At 39.3% G+C, this 15919-nt stretch overlaps 1 protein-coding gene across 1 annotated transcript; it reads left to right on the forward strand.

Moving 5' to 3' along the window:
• Positions 1-1812: 1812 nt before the first annotated feature.
• On the forward strand, positions 1813-8789 carry SOX7 (SRY-box transcription factor 7). The gene is made up of 2 exons (XM_081314484.1): positions 1813-2129; positions 7774-8789. Exons 1-2 carry the CDS (start codon positions 1892-1894, stop codon positions 8664-8666), a joined length of 1131 nt encoding a protein of 376 aa, XP_081170610.1. The 5' UTR covers positions 1813-1891; the 3' UTR covers positions 8667-8789.
• Positions 8790-15919: the final 7130 nt, after the last annotated feature.

Here is a 15919-nt window from a genome sequence, read left to right on the forward strand (position 1 = left end):
TACTAACTTAACAAATACAATGATTCACTTAACAACTATGACAAGAACAGTCGTAACATGGGACAAACCCACTTAACAAATGTTTCACTTAGCAACATAAATTTTGGGCTCAATTGTGGTTGTGACTTGAGAACTACCTGTATTTAGCTTCATGTATTCCTAAGGGGAGAGCCTTGTAGATGGATACATTTATATCAATGTGACCAAACACATTCAATTGACAGGAATATACAATCCAAAGAAATAACAGGGAGGAAGGGGAGGACTGTATTTCCCATCTCCTATTTTTATTTTGTTTTCATAAATAAATTCAACATTTTCGCAACATGCGTAACTAGATAACTACCTAACGCTTTTTTCATACAGTATGCTATATTTGGGTGGTGTTGGACTTAGTTCAATTTCTTGTGGCTTGCATGTTGTGTAAATCCACTCGGGTTAATTTAAGGAACAGCTTACCAGCTCTGAGCTGCAGAAATCTGGATGGCAACAGGATGACAGCAAAGAAAGTTTTCGAACCCTAACCCAGCCCTATTTTATTTGTCAATGTATTCTGTAAACCCAAAAAATGGATTCAGTTAGCAATCTAGGTGAGTAGGTGCACAGTCATATGGGTAAGCTCATCTGGAATAAGAATGAATAAGCTAAGAGAAAGTGACAGAATTTTATTTTATTTTATTGTATATCTGCCTTTCTCAGATCTGGGAGCTGAGACATGTTGCTGAACCAGAGAAATTTAGTGATTCTGGTGTAGGTGGAAATAGAGCAAAGACCAGGATTTTGCAGTATTTCCTTCAGGGTTTGGGTTCTGTAGTTCCTTCTGCCCATCCTTCCTGGTTGGCTACATCACCATTATCAACACTGTGTCAGGGGTCTTCAAACTTGGCCCTTTTATGACTTGTGGACTTCAACTTCCAGAATTCCTCGCTGAGGAATTCTGGGAGTTGAAGTCCACAAGTCATAAAAGGGCCAAGTTTGAAGACCCCTGAGTCACCTTAAGACAAGAGCATGTGTGGTTCTTTCTAATGAAGGGATGCGGTAGGTGTGAGTATCTGGGGATGGGTAACAGCCCCCTGGGATTCACTTCTATTAAAAGAGAGGCCTCGCTCTTTATAGGAGCCTTGGTGGAGCAGTGGGCTAATGCCTCCTTAAGTAACACCAGCTGCCTGCAATTAGTGCAGGTTCGAGTCCCACCAGGCTCAAGGTTGGCTCAGCCTTCCATCCTTCCGAGATAGGTAAAATGAGGACCCAGATTGTTGGGGGCAATTAAGCTGACTTTGTAATAATGACGCTTGGGGGGGGGGGCGAAAGCCCTAATAAGCAGGCATATACCTAGAATGAAGGCTACTGCTAAGCTTGTAAGCCGCCCTGAGTCTTCGGAGAAGGGCGGGATATAAATGGAATTAAAATAAAATAAAAATAAAAATAGCTGGAGGGCGCCAAGCTGCAAGGTGGGGAAGTGGGAAGGAAGGTTGCTACCGTGCGTGCCAACTGCCCGGGGACGGCGTCTATCGCGGCTCGTAAGACGAGCCTTAGCCTTTGAAAGCAGGCAGCACTCGGCGCTCGCTCAGAGGCACTGTTTTCCCGCTTACACCTGTACTCGGAGCGAAGGGAAGGCTGCCCGCTTGCTCTGCCCGCGCCTCTCTTTCGCCTTCCCGCGACCTGCGCCTCACCCTCCGGCGAGAGGCGAGGGAGGGAGGGACGGACGGACGGACGGAGGGCGCGCTCAAGGCGGGGCCGGCCGCTTCCCAGACGGCCCCGGAGGAAGCTCATCGAAGCTCATAAATAGAGCGAGGCCTCGGGAAAGGCGCTCGCTGGGGCCGGCGGGGCGGGTCGGCGCGTGGTCGGCGAGAGGGGCGCCGCCGGCTCGAGTCCCGCGTGCCTCGACGGCATGGCTTCGCTGCTGGGTTCCTTCGCGTGGGCGGAGAGGCTGGACTGCTCGGCTCTGGAGTTGCCCGACGGGGGCAGCGGCACCTCAGCCACCGCGGTGTCCCGGACCGAGAAGGGCAACCCCGAAAGCCGCATCCGACGCCCCATGAACGCTTTCATGGTGTGGGCCAAGGACGAGAGGAAGCGCCTGGCCGTCCAGAACCCGGACCTGCACAACGCCGAGCTGAGCAAGATGCTGGGTGAGCTGAGCCCTCCGGAGCGGAGCGGGACTTCGGCGCCTTTCGCGCCCCTCCTGCTTTCGAAGTCGCTCGCTGTTGCCGAGCCCCGAATGACCTCGGCCGGGATGTTTCGGTTTGCCTGTTGGCCAGTGAAAAAACCAAATGACGGGTAGAGCCAAACCCTTCTACCTCCTCCGTACATTTGGGGAGCGGTGCGGCGCCTACAATTCTTCTCCTGCAAGTTACTGGGTGAAATCTGCTGCATTTCGCTCTGGTGTTGGGAAGAGATTTAAGAGGGAAGAAATGTCATGTCTAAAGAAAGCGTAACCTTAGAATTATTCGTCTCTAGTTGGGTTGCAACCCAACAGGTTTCCCACCCCCACCCCCACCACCCCCGTCAGTTCTCTTCTCGGAGAATTGGATCTAGGATATTTAAACTTAAAGCGCCCTTAGCTGAAATTCTCTTACGTAATTATTTGTAGCCGAAAAAATTCTGAAGCAGTGACTCTTGTAAAAAAAAAGTGCCTTTGAAAATTAGGTTTTTCTGTTAATCGCTTCTTGAGGATGTATTTGGGTATCTAAATTTAAAAGGTGCTAACTTTTCTAAACTAATGTCATGGTTCACATTATTGCTGCCATTGGCATTAAGTATTTGAATTACCACAAAGCAAATCAGTTCGAAAACGTATTGCAAATCTGATGAATTACTGAAGTGCAAATTTAAAAAATATTTCCTCCGTATGTTCAAGATCACTTGGGATAGTGCTAAGAATTTTGAAAAGTTTTCTAATGTGGTAGTAAAGAAAGTAAGGATCATATAAGTTTTGCAGGCAAATACAGAGAAATGTATTTTCTTTTATCTATTTTTAAATCCTACATTGCAGCTATTTTTTCCAGAAGTTTTAAGATATAATTTGATTATATGTATTTTTTAAATCAAATATTATCAAATCAAATCAAATTATATTTTAACCTTTTGATTTGGATGCCTTATTTGCTATACTAATAACACTCCGCTAATCTGTAAAAAAATAATGAAAATAAATAATGGGAATCTTTATATTCTTTTAAATCTTTGTGGAGTGCATCTCAAAATATTTGTTATGGAGTTAGGCAGCACTTTTTAATTTTTAATCTTGCAAGCAGCGTCAAAGGCATCAAAATTGAAAGTGCAAAAATATTCTGGTAAAAAAAAATCAGTAAGGATAAAATTATTTTTCCAAACCAACACAAAGTTACCAAATATAATTTGTTAATCCCGAAGCAATTCAGTAACATCCTGGAACTGATTTAAACTTAGGGAGCAGGGATTTCTATCATTACGTGAATACTCTTATTTCAACACCCATTTATACTGCTTTCTAAACTACAATGTCATGCCCATTTGCCAAGGAATACACCTCACTAAATTCAGTAAGTCAACTTGCTGATCAGACTTTCAGTAATGGCATTCTCTGGGATGCTACATATTGTAGGAATAACCTCACTGAATTCACTAAGACTTTCACTGCAATAGGAATGTAGCAATAGAGTGCTGCATCTCCTGGCATTTCTAAAAGCTGTATGGCTTATTCAAAATCCTTTCATCCTTTTAAATGGTGATTTTACAGCAATTTCTAAAGGCGTATCACTATCTTATGTTTGTGCTACCTGAACTTAACCATCTTCACTTGGAAAGAAACCTAATTAATACTGACAGGATTGATTTTCAAGTTAATATGAGTATGTACAGTGTGACATGGTGGCGGTGCTGAGTGCTTGGGGGACTTCTAAATTTTAAAATATTTTTGTATTGCAAAATATTGCAAAGGTTATTTCTCCATGTTACGTGAGACACATATTTTCCCCAGTGTTGGAAGGTTAATTTTAATCAGATGTCTATCTTGTATGTCATTTTTCTCTCTGTGTGAAAAAGTCTTTCCTCTGGAGAGATAGGTGTTCAGTTCCTGTACAGCTCTAGTTGTGTAGTTTTTGCCTTTTCTTGTTGACATATTTTTTCAAAGTAATAACCTGGAGATATAAACAGCACAGCATTGCAAAAGTGGGCACAATAGACATCTACAAAAAGGATCACTCTGTGTTGGAGATTTCAGTGCCATTCTGAAAGCTGCCCAGGGTCTCCTCGTGGTGAGATGGGTAGCAAATAAATTTAATAAATAATAAATTCCTAATATTTCCCAAAGTAAAAATTTTTGTTTTATTCCCCACAGCTGCTGAATATCATAAACATTCATATAATTCTCCAAAGTGACCCTAATATTTTTTCTTTGTAATCATTCACTTTTCCATTTGTATTAATCTATAATACAGCATTATGAAGCTTTGATTTGATATGCAACATTTTATAATTAATACCATTGAATCATATTTCCACATTCCGCCTATTTCCTACTGGAGTTCTTGAAATTTGCTGCGGGTCCTATCCTCCTAAAGAAATTGGACATGGATTGTAAATTTGTGTTCCACATATGATGAAGTTCATATGTAGTAGTATATAACAAAGTCTACATCTAAAGAAAATAACTTTAATAAGAATATCATAGAATGCTGAGTTTTTTCTCAGCTAAAATAAATAAGTTATAGCCAGAGAAACTGCACTGAGGATAATTGATACATACCAGTCTTATCTTCATAAATTACCTAATTTGCATCCTTGAGTAGCAGATTCAAGATGAGTTAAATGTGTTAATATATAACAGCAAAGAAGAGATAAAGTGCTGGGTTTTTACTGGGTATTTACTTTTTTTCCTGATGTTTTTTTCTCTCCCCAGGATCCGAGCAATTGTGAATAGTTGCTTTTGTCACATGAATGGCTAAGACTATTATATTTGGAACTGGTCAACAAAATGTAAAACTTAATTTTGCAATGAGTGCTCTCCAAACACTTATATTATATTTGAAATATAATCTCATGAGATGTTAGCAATCTCACATATAAATTGATGTTAATTTTTCCAAGTTGAAAGTATATACCGCCTCTATCTTAAAAGAACCATTTGAGAATATGGATGACTTAAGCAACAAAAACTATCATTCAGTGTTAAGAGAGGAAAAAGTCTCTTTGTGGTTTTACATGCCACAAGTACTTTAACAATACCATGTTATACATTCCCATTCAGAATCAAACCCTGTTTTATTCAGCTGGGCATTTTCCCAAATGAGCATTAATAAAACTTCAGTCTAACAAACTAGAAGCAAAATAGCTTTAGTTTCCAAAGCAGGGTGCACTTTTTTTTCCCCTTGCAAATTAAATTGGCTTTTATTGGCAAATTAACATGTATTTTGTTGGTGTTCCATGTTGACTTGTGGGGACAGGGAACAATTCAGATTCAGACTGATTGACAACTCCTTTACATTTTTGTTATTGCAAAGTATTTATATTACTATTTTAACCTTCAGTTTCACAAAAGTATCGAAGGGAAGCCTTGGAAATGAAACTCCCAATTAATTTTTGATAATGTATATATTTTGTCACCACAGTTTTTTGATACAACTTTTATATAATACTACAAATTTTTCATTTTAAAGTTTCATTGCCTATATTTAGCTCATAATTCCTTTGCTTTGAAGGGCTTTGCTCAATGCGCTAAACACTTTGGTTGCTAGGAATATCTGGCATTAAATGTGAACTATACTTTCAAAGTTAAATTTCATTTTGGTAAACAAAAACATATGAAAATGTCCAAAATATATATTGGAATTTGGTGGTACTTTTTAACACTCTGGAAACAAAAATTTCCTCATATTTCTTGATATTCTTACATGCCAGTAGGACACCAGTGTTTATTTTCTATATTTTATTTTTCATACAATTATTCTGTCCTCAAGTGAAGATAAAGAATTATATTAGAAACATGCTACTTCTCTCATAAAAGATTTAAACTTTTTATCAAAAAATTGTATTGTCTTACTTTATTTTTCAAAGTTTGCAAGGAATGTCTCATCCTCTTTTTCCCAAGCTTGAAGCCCTCCAGATGTGTAGGGACGCCCCATAACTCTTAGTTAAGGCAGTGGAGTCTGGGTAATTCTTTGTGCTGAAGTTCACACATCAGGGAAGATGTCTAGATTTGGGAAAGCTGGCCCAATGCAGTTGACGAACAGGCAGCTTCCATGCATAGAAGAGAAAAGACATCTAGAGTGTCATTGACTAAAGAAATTCCTTAGCCTTAAATTTGGTGATGGCCAGTAGTTTTGGTAACTTTTTTAAAAAAGGGATAGATAGTTATGGTGGGATAGGTGTTTTTAGGGTTGTTGCTGTTAATAGCAAAATAGAGCATCCATCTTTAGAAGCAAGACATGTGCATATTCTGAGCGGTGAGGGTATCCTGCACAGTGACCTTTTATTTTGTGTTCTGATTTCCCTGAAGCATTAGATTAGCCTCTGCGGAATGTAAGTCTGCTGAGATGATTTTGCAGTCCAATAGGGTTTTCATATGGTTTCAGGGTCCCATGAGCTGGTATTTTTATTATTTATGACACAAATTCCATATACAGAATGTACAGTTTTTGCTTTTATTTCTGCAACAGTCCTATGAAATTGGGTTTCTGCAGGAAGTAAAACCTGGTCATGGCTAATACTTGATTTTTTAAATAAGAAGTGACAATCTGTAACCTGCTGGGTTCCATACAGTCCTTTCTGATCATAACTTCAGAAAACAAAGTGCACTTTACTTCCCCACACTTGAGCTAGAAAACAGAGTAAAACTATCATACCTAAAATAAGTTTTTCATGGTTGTGATCCACAAATAACTTAACTATGCTATAATGTCTAAAAAAATGAATTGGATACAAAAATCAATCAGGACAGTAAAAATTGAGCAGAATAACTACAAATGAATAAATCCAACAAGTAATGTTTGTAAAATTTAAAAGTCTAGGTTTTAAAGAACAAGCCAGTGCCAGACAAGGTAACTGTGTCTCGTGCTAAGTGCATTCATTGTCTTGAACATTTCTCATTTAAGAGCTGCTGTTCAGAAGGCCCCTCTCTGTAAACTGCTCATTTATTTTGGAGAGGAGAAAAAGACCTCTGGCAGTGATTTTATTCTGTGGGCAATCTTATATAAAATGAATCTGGAGTCTTAGATCAAGGAAGACCATGCCTACCATTCTGTTTATGGGGAAAAAATGGCTGTCTCACCAAGAAACATTGGAAGAGTTTCTCACTTGACCCAACACTTTCCATGGGTCTTGCAAGACAAATGTCAAATGCAAAGTCACATGCATCACTTTTGCCATCTCAAGGGGGAAGAAGGTGGGCCTGTATGAAACACATGAGGAAATAAGAGCAAGCCTCAATTTGATATGATGCAGTGGAGAGTACTTTTATGCAATCCTTATTTCCTGTTTGTTTGTTTGTTTTTTAAAATTAAATCTATTAGCCACCCAACTCCAAAGGAGCCTGCATGAATTTGCACAGGGAACAATTCTTCTACCATTTCCCAAGAGTCAAAATATTAGGATTTGCTATATGTACGGCACTTTGCAGGACAACAAAAGATGTTGTTTTTGTTATTGAATACATGTTCCTGTGTCTGAATTGGAAATAATATGAAGAGGTGGAATGGAGAGCAGCAAATAGATGTCAGTTTAATTCACCAACAGATGGGAAGGGCCTTAATTCATCCTTCACAATATAAAAAGGGAAATTTCTCTTTTTCCTTACAGGCAAGTCCTGGAAGTCTTTAACCCCATCTCAGAAAAGGCCTTATGTTGAAGAGGCAGAAAGGCTGAGGGTTCAACACATGCAAGACTACCCCAACTACAAATATCGGCCCAGAAGAAAGAAGCAGGTCAAGCGGATCTGCAAGCGGGTGGAGCCAGGCTTCCTGCTGGGTAGCCTCTCCAGGGACCAGGACCACATGCCTGAGAAAAGAGTGTGCAGCCGACCAGTGTGTGAGAAGGATGAATACTCAGCTGCCTCAGTAATGCCAAACATTAGAAGATACCAGGAGGTCCAAAGCACTAACACAGGTACTCCGATGGACACTTATCCATATGGGCTGCCTACTCCTCCTGAGATGTCACCCTTGGATGTGATAGATCCTGAGCAGAGTTTCTTCTCCTCCCCTTGTCCTGAAGACCCACGCCATCCCCATATGTCTGGAGACACCTACTCATTAGAATATGCCACCAGCCCTCTCCAGTGCAATCACTCTCTGGGTCAGATGCCAGTCTCTCAGTCAGCCTCCTCTATGCACTCTGCTTCTTCCAGTTGCCCAGCACCTCCCACAGGAAATTATTATTCCCCAGCTTTCCCTCCTAATCTCCAAGTCCCCAGCCTCCACAACCATCTTGGCCAGCTCTCACCTCCTCCGGAGCATCAGAACTTTGATAGCCTGGATCAACTGAGCCAAGCCGACCTTCTAGAGGAGATGGACCGCAATGAGTTTGATCAGTATCTCAGTGCCCCTGGACATCCAGAGCCTAGTGGGCTCACCATCAATGGACATGTCCAGGTCTCTCAGACAGCAAGCAGCTCACATTCCTCAGAGACTAGCCTAATTTCTGTCCTTGCAGATGCAACAGCTACTTATTACAACAATTACAGCATTTCTTAGGTCAGAGAAGTGAGATTTGTGCTATGGACCAGTTTGCTGGACAGAGGGTTTCCATTTCTCAGGGTTTCCCGCTCTGAACTGAAATAACTTTGGGGTTCTCTTTTTAGATAATTACTCCAGTTTGCCAACATTCTTTGTACCCAGTCTAACTACTGAGCATCTGTCTTCAGAAGTGTCTTTGTATCCCAGTTAAAAGGATACATCTTCAGTGATGCATCAAGGCACCTTAATATGTTGACTTAAGATTAAAGAATCCTTGTTCTTTCATCAAACTGAGGGGCCCAGCTGGTATTAGCATAATAATTTCAAATCTGGTCTACTTCCAGAGGAATGACATCAGGAAGAATACATGCTTATGGAGTCTTTCAACCAAAGATGCCCTTGAATGCATTTCCTAGAGAAACCACTGCTAAGCAAACTTGGATGTTTAACGGCTTCTCAAGTGTTTTTGCTCTTTGCACAATTCCCATTTGTTCCCATGGGCTTGCATAGGATTCTTTTCCTTGCCAAAGCTGAAACAGCATATGTAACAATGTTAAAAGTGCTCCCATAGAAGCATCATTATCCTTGGTGATTGGGCCACTTATCTTCCTATTATCTTTGGCCAAACAAATTTTTATCTTAAAATTAGTAAACTAGGTCTAAATAATCAAATGAATATATAGCTCTTTAAAACTGTTGTCCCTCCCCTATCAACTCTTACAGCTTCCAAATTCTACAAGGGCCTCATGCTGCAAACCACCTAGGTCATATCATCTCTTTTCAGTTTGGCACATTTTGACAAACTGAGCATTGGCTATAGCAGTAAGGCAAAATGGGTCAAAACAAGGTGGGATTTCATCATAATCAGTGGTAAATGTGGCTATGTAATTTCATCACAAATATAGGTCAGAAGAATTGCATGTAGCTTTGAACAGTTTGCTAAGTCTCATTGTAGCAACCACAATTCGGCTGTTGCCCTTTGCTTCTTTCAGGATCTTCTCTTTTCTCCTTGTCTGTGGAAGAGGTTGGTACAGTGTTGTATGTTTGGGCACAACCAAGATAGAAGCATCAGGTGCAAATATGAGCATTTGAGAATGCATTTCAAGTGTCAAAATTAGTGAAGTTTATCTTAATAATTTTAGCAATAGGTTTGCAAATCATTTCAAGATCAGAACTGAACATTTCAGGGTGAGGATGGTTCACTTGTTTTATATACCTTTAATTCTAATCTAAATAGATCAGGGAATTTGGAGTGGGGAAAAATAGGAGTCAAACATCTTCCATAACAAGTTGCTTTCCAGATGGAAGCATCTTCCATAACAAGTATCTGACAGCCATCATCACCCAAGCTGGTTACATATGAGGGCTAATAGTCTTAACATATTTGTAATTGTGCTTTAGACTCCCTATGATTTAAACTGTCAACTAAGAACGTGAAAGAGATGGGTAACTTAGATTAAGATAATTATTAAAAACTCATTTCTTGATAACCCTGCCTACATCTACTTCATCCCCTCTCAGAAACTACTTTAGAGTTTAAAAATCTGTCAGCCAGCTTCATCTATACTGCTGGCAAAAGATTGGGGAGAGTTTTGTAGAAAAGGATTTGTATTAGTAATGCTCCATTTTTATCAAAACATCCTTGGAAAAAAATATACCTTTGTGTTTAAAAGTAAACATTATCCTCCTTTCTGTGTCTTATTTTGCCTGGAATGGCATTGTATATGTGTATGTTTTACAGATTATTCCCTTCCTCACCATTCATTTTTATTGTTAGAACTTCCTTATATTGATGGAAATCAACTGTTTCTTTGTTAATCAGTTATTTAACAGTTTAATGTTAATGTAATGATTAATTAGCTAGTTTATATCATTCTGCATTTCTAATTTTGTTCCTCAAATGTGTGGTTTAATCTACAAATAATGTTTTTATATATATCAAAGAATAAATGAATTAAACATGAATTGTTAAAATAATTATTTTGTGTGTTACTCTGTGTGCTTGAGAATTTCAGCTGAATATTGTATTTAAATATTTTATGCAAGGATGGTCAATCTGTTTAGATACATGGAGGCAATAGTATAAGGGAGGAACTATTTTCACCCAGATTTCAATATCTTTTATTAAAGTTAATTTGTCTGATAACTTTATATCTAGTTCACTGGATTTATAGTCTGCAATTTACTTTGTAAACTTTACAAAGTACAACTCAAATGAATCTGGTGTCAGGTATAAGATATACAACACCTGGAATTTCAGTATACTTGAAGCATGATGCATAGAACAAGGCAGATTTTTTTTGTTTTCATAAAGGGATAGAGTTGGGAAATGGCTGCTTGGGGATTGGGGTTTAGTTTGGTCATACTCTTTAAGTGATCCTAAATAAACATCAGGGATGTTTTCCCCTAAATTCAGCATTTCAATCTTAAGACTAGAGGCAGCTCTTCATTTAAAGAATTAATGCTTCAGAGAATTCAATGTCTCCAAGTTCTCACCCAAATGCTAGAAAAAAAGAGAGTTACTGTCAGCCCTATAAGAAGGCTCAGACTAAGAAACCAGCACCATGTGGGTCTAAAGCTACTTGTATTAGAACAGCTATATTAATAGAATCTTGCAGGTCTAAATGTGTTTCCCTCCTCCATTACTTTTTGTGGATTAGCAATTGTCTCAGGGGTTTTCTTAAGTGTCTTTCTTGCAATGGGATCAAGCCTTACTTGTCTGATCATTGCCTTGGTAACAGATCTTCCCACTGTTTTTCAAGACCATCTTTTTGCCTTCTACAGCATCTTGCCAGAATTTTAGAATTTTAATACTGGAGAAAACTATTCTTTTTTGGAATGGTGGAGTTTGAAAATATCCCCAGAGCACATGTTCAGCTTTTGAAACATCCTGAGGTTGCTCAGAGAGAGAAGGTTAAAAAAGTAAAGGCCATGGCTGTGTAATAGAAATAGAAACAGAAATAGAAATAGAATAACAGAGTTGGAAGGGACCTTGGAGGTCTTCTAGTCCAACCCCTTGCTCAGGCAGGAAACCCTATATATCATTTCAGACAAACGGCTGTCCAATCTCTTCTTAAAGACTTCCAGGGTTGGAGCATTCACAACTTCTGGAGGCAGGTTGTTCCACTGATTAATTGTTCTAAGTGTTCTTGATTAGTTTCCATCCATTACTAAGAGTCTGAAGAAGAACAACAAAAATTATAGTACTTAATAGAATAACAAGTTGGAAGGGACCTTGGGGGTCTTCTAGTCCAACCTGCTGCTCAAGCAGAAAACCCTATTCAATTTCAGACAAATGGTTCTCCAATCTCTTCTTAAAAACTTTTGGAGGCAGGTTGTTCTGCTGATTGTTTTAACTGTCAGGAAGTTTCTCCTTAGTTCTAGGTTGCTTCTTTCCTTGACTAGTTTCCATCCATTGCTTCTTGTCCTGCCTTCAGGTGCTTTGGAGAATAGCTTGGCTCCCTCTTCTTTGTGGCAGCCCCTGAGATATTGGAACACTGCTATCATGTCACCCCTCACCCTTCTTTTTGTTAAACTACACATACCCAGTTCCAGCAACTGTTCTTTATATGTTTTAGCCTCCAGTCCCCTAATCATCTTTGTTGCTCTTCTCTGTACTCTTTCTAGAGTCTCAACATTATTTTTATATCGTGGTGACCAAAACTGGATGCAGTATTCCAGGTGTGGCCTTACCAAGGCATTGTAAAGTGGTATTAGTACTTTACACGATCTTGATTCTATCCCTGTTAATGCAGCCTAGCACTGTGTTGGCTTTTTTGGCAGCTGCAGCACACTGCTGGCTCATATTTAAGTGATTGTCCACTAGGACTCCGAGATCCCTCTCACAGTCACTACTATTGAGTGAGGTACCACCTATACAGTACTGTGCATTTGGGGTTTTTTTTGCATAATTGTAGAACCTTACTTTTTTCACTATTGAATTTTATTTTGTTAGATAGCACCCAATATTCAAGTCTGTCAAGATCCTATCACATAGTAAGTTGTATCTCTTTTTATCATATACATACAATGGCCATTAGAAAGAGGTGGAGCCTTGCATCTTGACTTTTTTGATCTCCCAGTCTGGTAGATGGTATAAAACTGTACCACTGATTTTAGCAGTATGGTTTTCAGGCAGGGCTTTTTTTCTTATAGAACGCTCAGAACGGAGTTCCGGCACCTTTTTTGGATGGAACCAAGGCGGGTTGTATGACATGTGTGAGTTCCGGCACCTTTTTCTTATACAAAAAAAGCACTGTTTTCAGGTAAAAGAAAAGAAGATTGGAAATGGGAACACAAGACCTTGGTGAGAAGAAATTCTTCCATTCCCCCCCCCTTTAAATCTCCCTCTCTGCAAGTTCCTTAAAAATATTAGACAGGTTTGGTCTCCTTTCTTCAACTGAAGTATCTGCATCCTTAGAAGATCTCCCACAGCCTCCCAGCTGATCAGGAGAATGAATTGAAGCTGCTGTAATGAAAAAGGCTACTCCTCTCTGCAGTATTATTACAGCCTTCCTGATAGGTAACTACCCTAAGTATCTTTTCTTTAAAAAAAAGCACAAACTCCAAGGAGCAGGCATGCTACCATGTTGTGGACAATATTGAACAGTGAGTATTACTTTCCTTTTTGCACAATGGAAAGACACATGATATGGCCATATAAAATGGAAGCTCCTAGCCCCACATTTGCAATTCCCAAAGAAAGAGCTACAGTTGATATACTTGGTATCAGATCTGTCCATGTGATGTCTCGTGTAATCCATGGGTAAGTAAAATGGGAAAGCTAATGCAGCTTGGATTTGTATGGTGTTTTAATACAAGAGGGCTTTTCAAACTGTTCCATAGAACCCTGGCGTCTGAAAGAACTTAACTTCCACTTAAACAAAGCCAAGTGTCTATCAGTGAGCCCCCCCCCCTGACTAAATACCAGCTGATCCCTCTTACCTAAGTAATAACCAGTTCTCATTTCTCATAGCCTTTTTGAGATCAGCCAGTAAATAAATACTGTAAAAGTATTTATTAACTTTAATAAAAATTATAAAGGTGATTAAACTTGGTGGAGCAGTGGGCTAATGCCTCCTTAAGTAACACCAGCTGCCTGCAATTAGTGCAGGTTCGCATCCCACCAGGCTCAAGGTTGACTCAGCCTTCCATCCTTCCAAGGTAGGTAAAATGAGGACCCAGATTGTTGGGGGCAATTAAGCTGACTTTGTAATAATGCCGCTTGGGGGGGGGGCGAAAGCCCTAATAAGCAGGCATATACCTAGAATGAAGGCTACTGCTAAGCTTGTAAGCCACCCTGAGTCTTCGGAGAAGGGCGGGATATAAATGGAATTAAAATAAAATAAAAAATAAAATAAACTTAGGAAATGAATAAAAACAACCCTCCTGAAAATTGAAATCTCTTTTCAGTACCACATTTAAAAACAAAATGAGAAAATGGATCCTGTCCAGAGATAACTGACCAGACTGGTGAAGAAAACTGGGAATTAATCTGGAAAGACATTACAGCAATTATGAAATGCATGCAGCATAGCCATTCAACATAAAAGACAGGCTTTTGATCATTCTGGGGGTTAACATTAGCATAAGTGATTGAAAATGACAAAAAAAATCAATCTTTGGTGAAACATTAATAAAATATTACTGATGTGTGACAGTGATATAACCACTTGTAAGTCAGAACTAATGATGGGAGAATTCATTACCAATTTCCCATATGTGATTGGTTCTTAGGCTTAAGAATCTTCTAGACCAGTGTTTCTCAACTTTGGCAACTTTAAATGTGTGGGCTTCAACTCCTGAGTTGGGTTGCCTAAATTGCCAAAATTGAGGAACACTGGTCTAGATGTAGTGTATGAGCTAGATAGTACTGTGACTATTCCAACACTGAGCTTGAGAAATTTGAAAACAGCACAATTTTAAAAAAGGCCAAATTTGCAGTCCAGTCAGAAACCATGACCATGTGCATGCATGCACCTTTCACATTCACAATTAGAAAAGAGAAGGAAAAATTATTTGGCACATTTTATAAACGTGCCTTGTGATATCATGAAGCAAGTAGGGCAGCATGGTAACAAATACTATTTCAGTAAACATCTGAAAATATGTATTTTTTAATATATGCACATATACGTACATCAGGCATAACATAAATTAGGCATCATCATCTCACCTTGGGGGAAAGCTTGGTGTGACAGAGAAGGAAAGACAAAGGGGTGTTAGAATGTATTTCTGAACCAATTAATTCTGAAGGAAAATGAATGCAGCTCTTGACAGACCAAGAGGTCTCTCTGAGTGGGGTTACCCATTTCTTTGCTGCAATAGCAGAAAATAGATGATTAGGTTCTTTCTCCTGTTGCTCCCAAAATTCAAGAGAGGGATCAAGAAATACTTAAGGATCGGGATCATAATATTGGACTAAGATAAAACCTTCTTTTTTGTAATAAAATACTTTATCCTTTAATTTGTCTCTTCCTTCAGAGAAAGTGAAAACTTTATTTTAACTTGGAAAACAACATTAGGAAAAAGAGTCACACATAACACACTCCATGACACAGTCCACTAATGGCTGCTCTATTATACTCTAGGAAATTCTAAACTCCTTTCGCTTTGTCTGACCCACTCAATTTAACTTTGGCATCTGCTAAAACAAAAATAGTTACTGCCTTCAATGGGCTTGTCTTAAATGACAAATGTTTGGAAATCCTGAGTGGAAATTGATGATAAAGAGGAAGAGGAGGAGGAGGAGGAGGAGGAAGAGGAGGAGAAAGGTGGTTTTTATATTGAGCCATTCAGAGACTTTTTTCTTAGTACCCAGTATATCACCTTACATTCCAATATTACAAATTCTGCTGCTTTCTCAGGCAGAAAAAAATGTTCTCCCACTCTGATCTGTTAGAGGAGGAAAAGGATTCATTTTCCCAGAGCTGTAGAGGGAGGCTCCTGCTGTGTGCAAAGGAGAAGGAGTAAGACACGCAACTCTGTCTTTTCCTGCCAAATCATGCCACTGGAGGTGGCTTTAGGCTGCTGAGACTTAGGAGAGGATGTGTCCAGCTCTGTTTCCTGACTGATAACAGTAGCCGGCCCCTCCAACCGGATGTTATGCGTCCTGGGGCTACCTTTATATTTAAGAAAAGGGATGAGGAAAAATCACGACTTGTTTATACTTCAAGAAAAATAACGTTGCTGTCTTGCTCTCTGTGAGACCATATAGATGGCTTCCCTGAAAGAATAACATGACGAAAATACAATGTCCCGTATCCCATAGT

Source organism: Vipera berus (assembly GCF_964194415.1).
Source record: "Vipera berus genome assembly, chromosome: 1".
Taxonomy (NCBI): Eukaryota; Metazoa; Chordata; class Lepidosauria; order Squamata; family Viperidae; genus Vipera; species Vipera berus.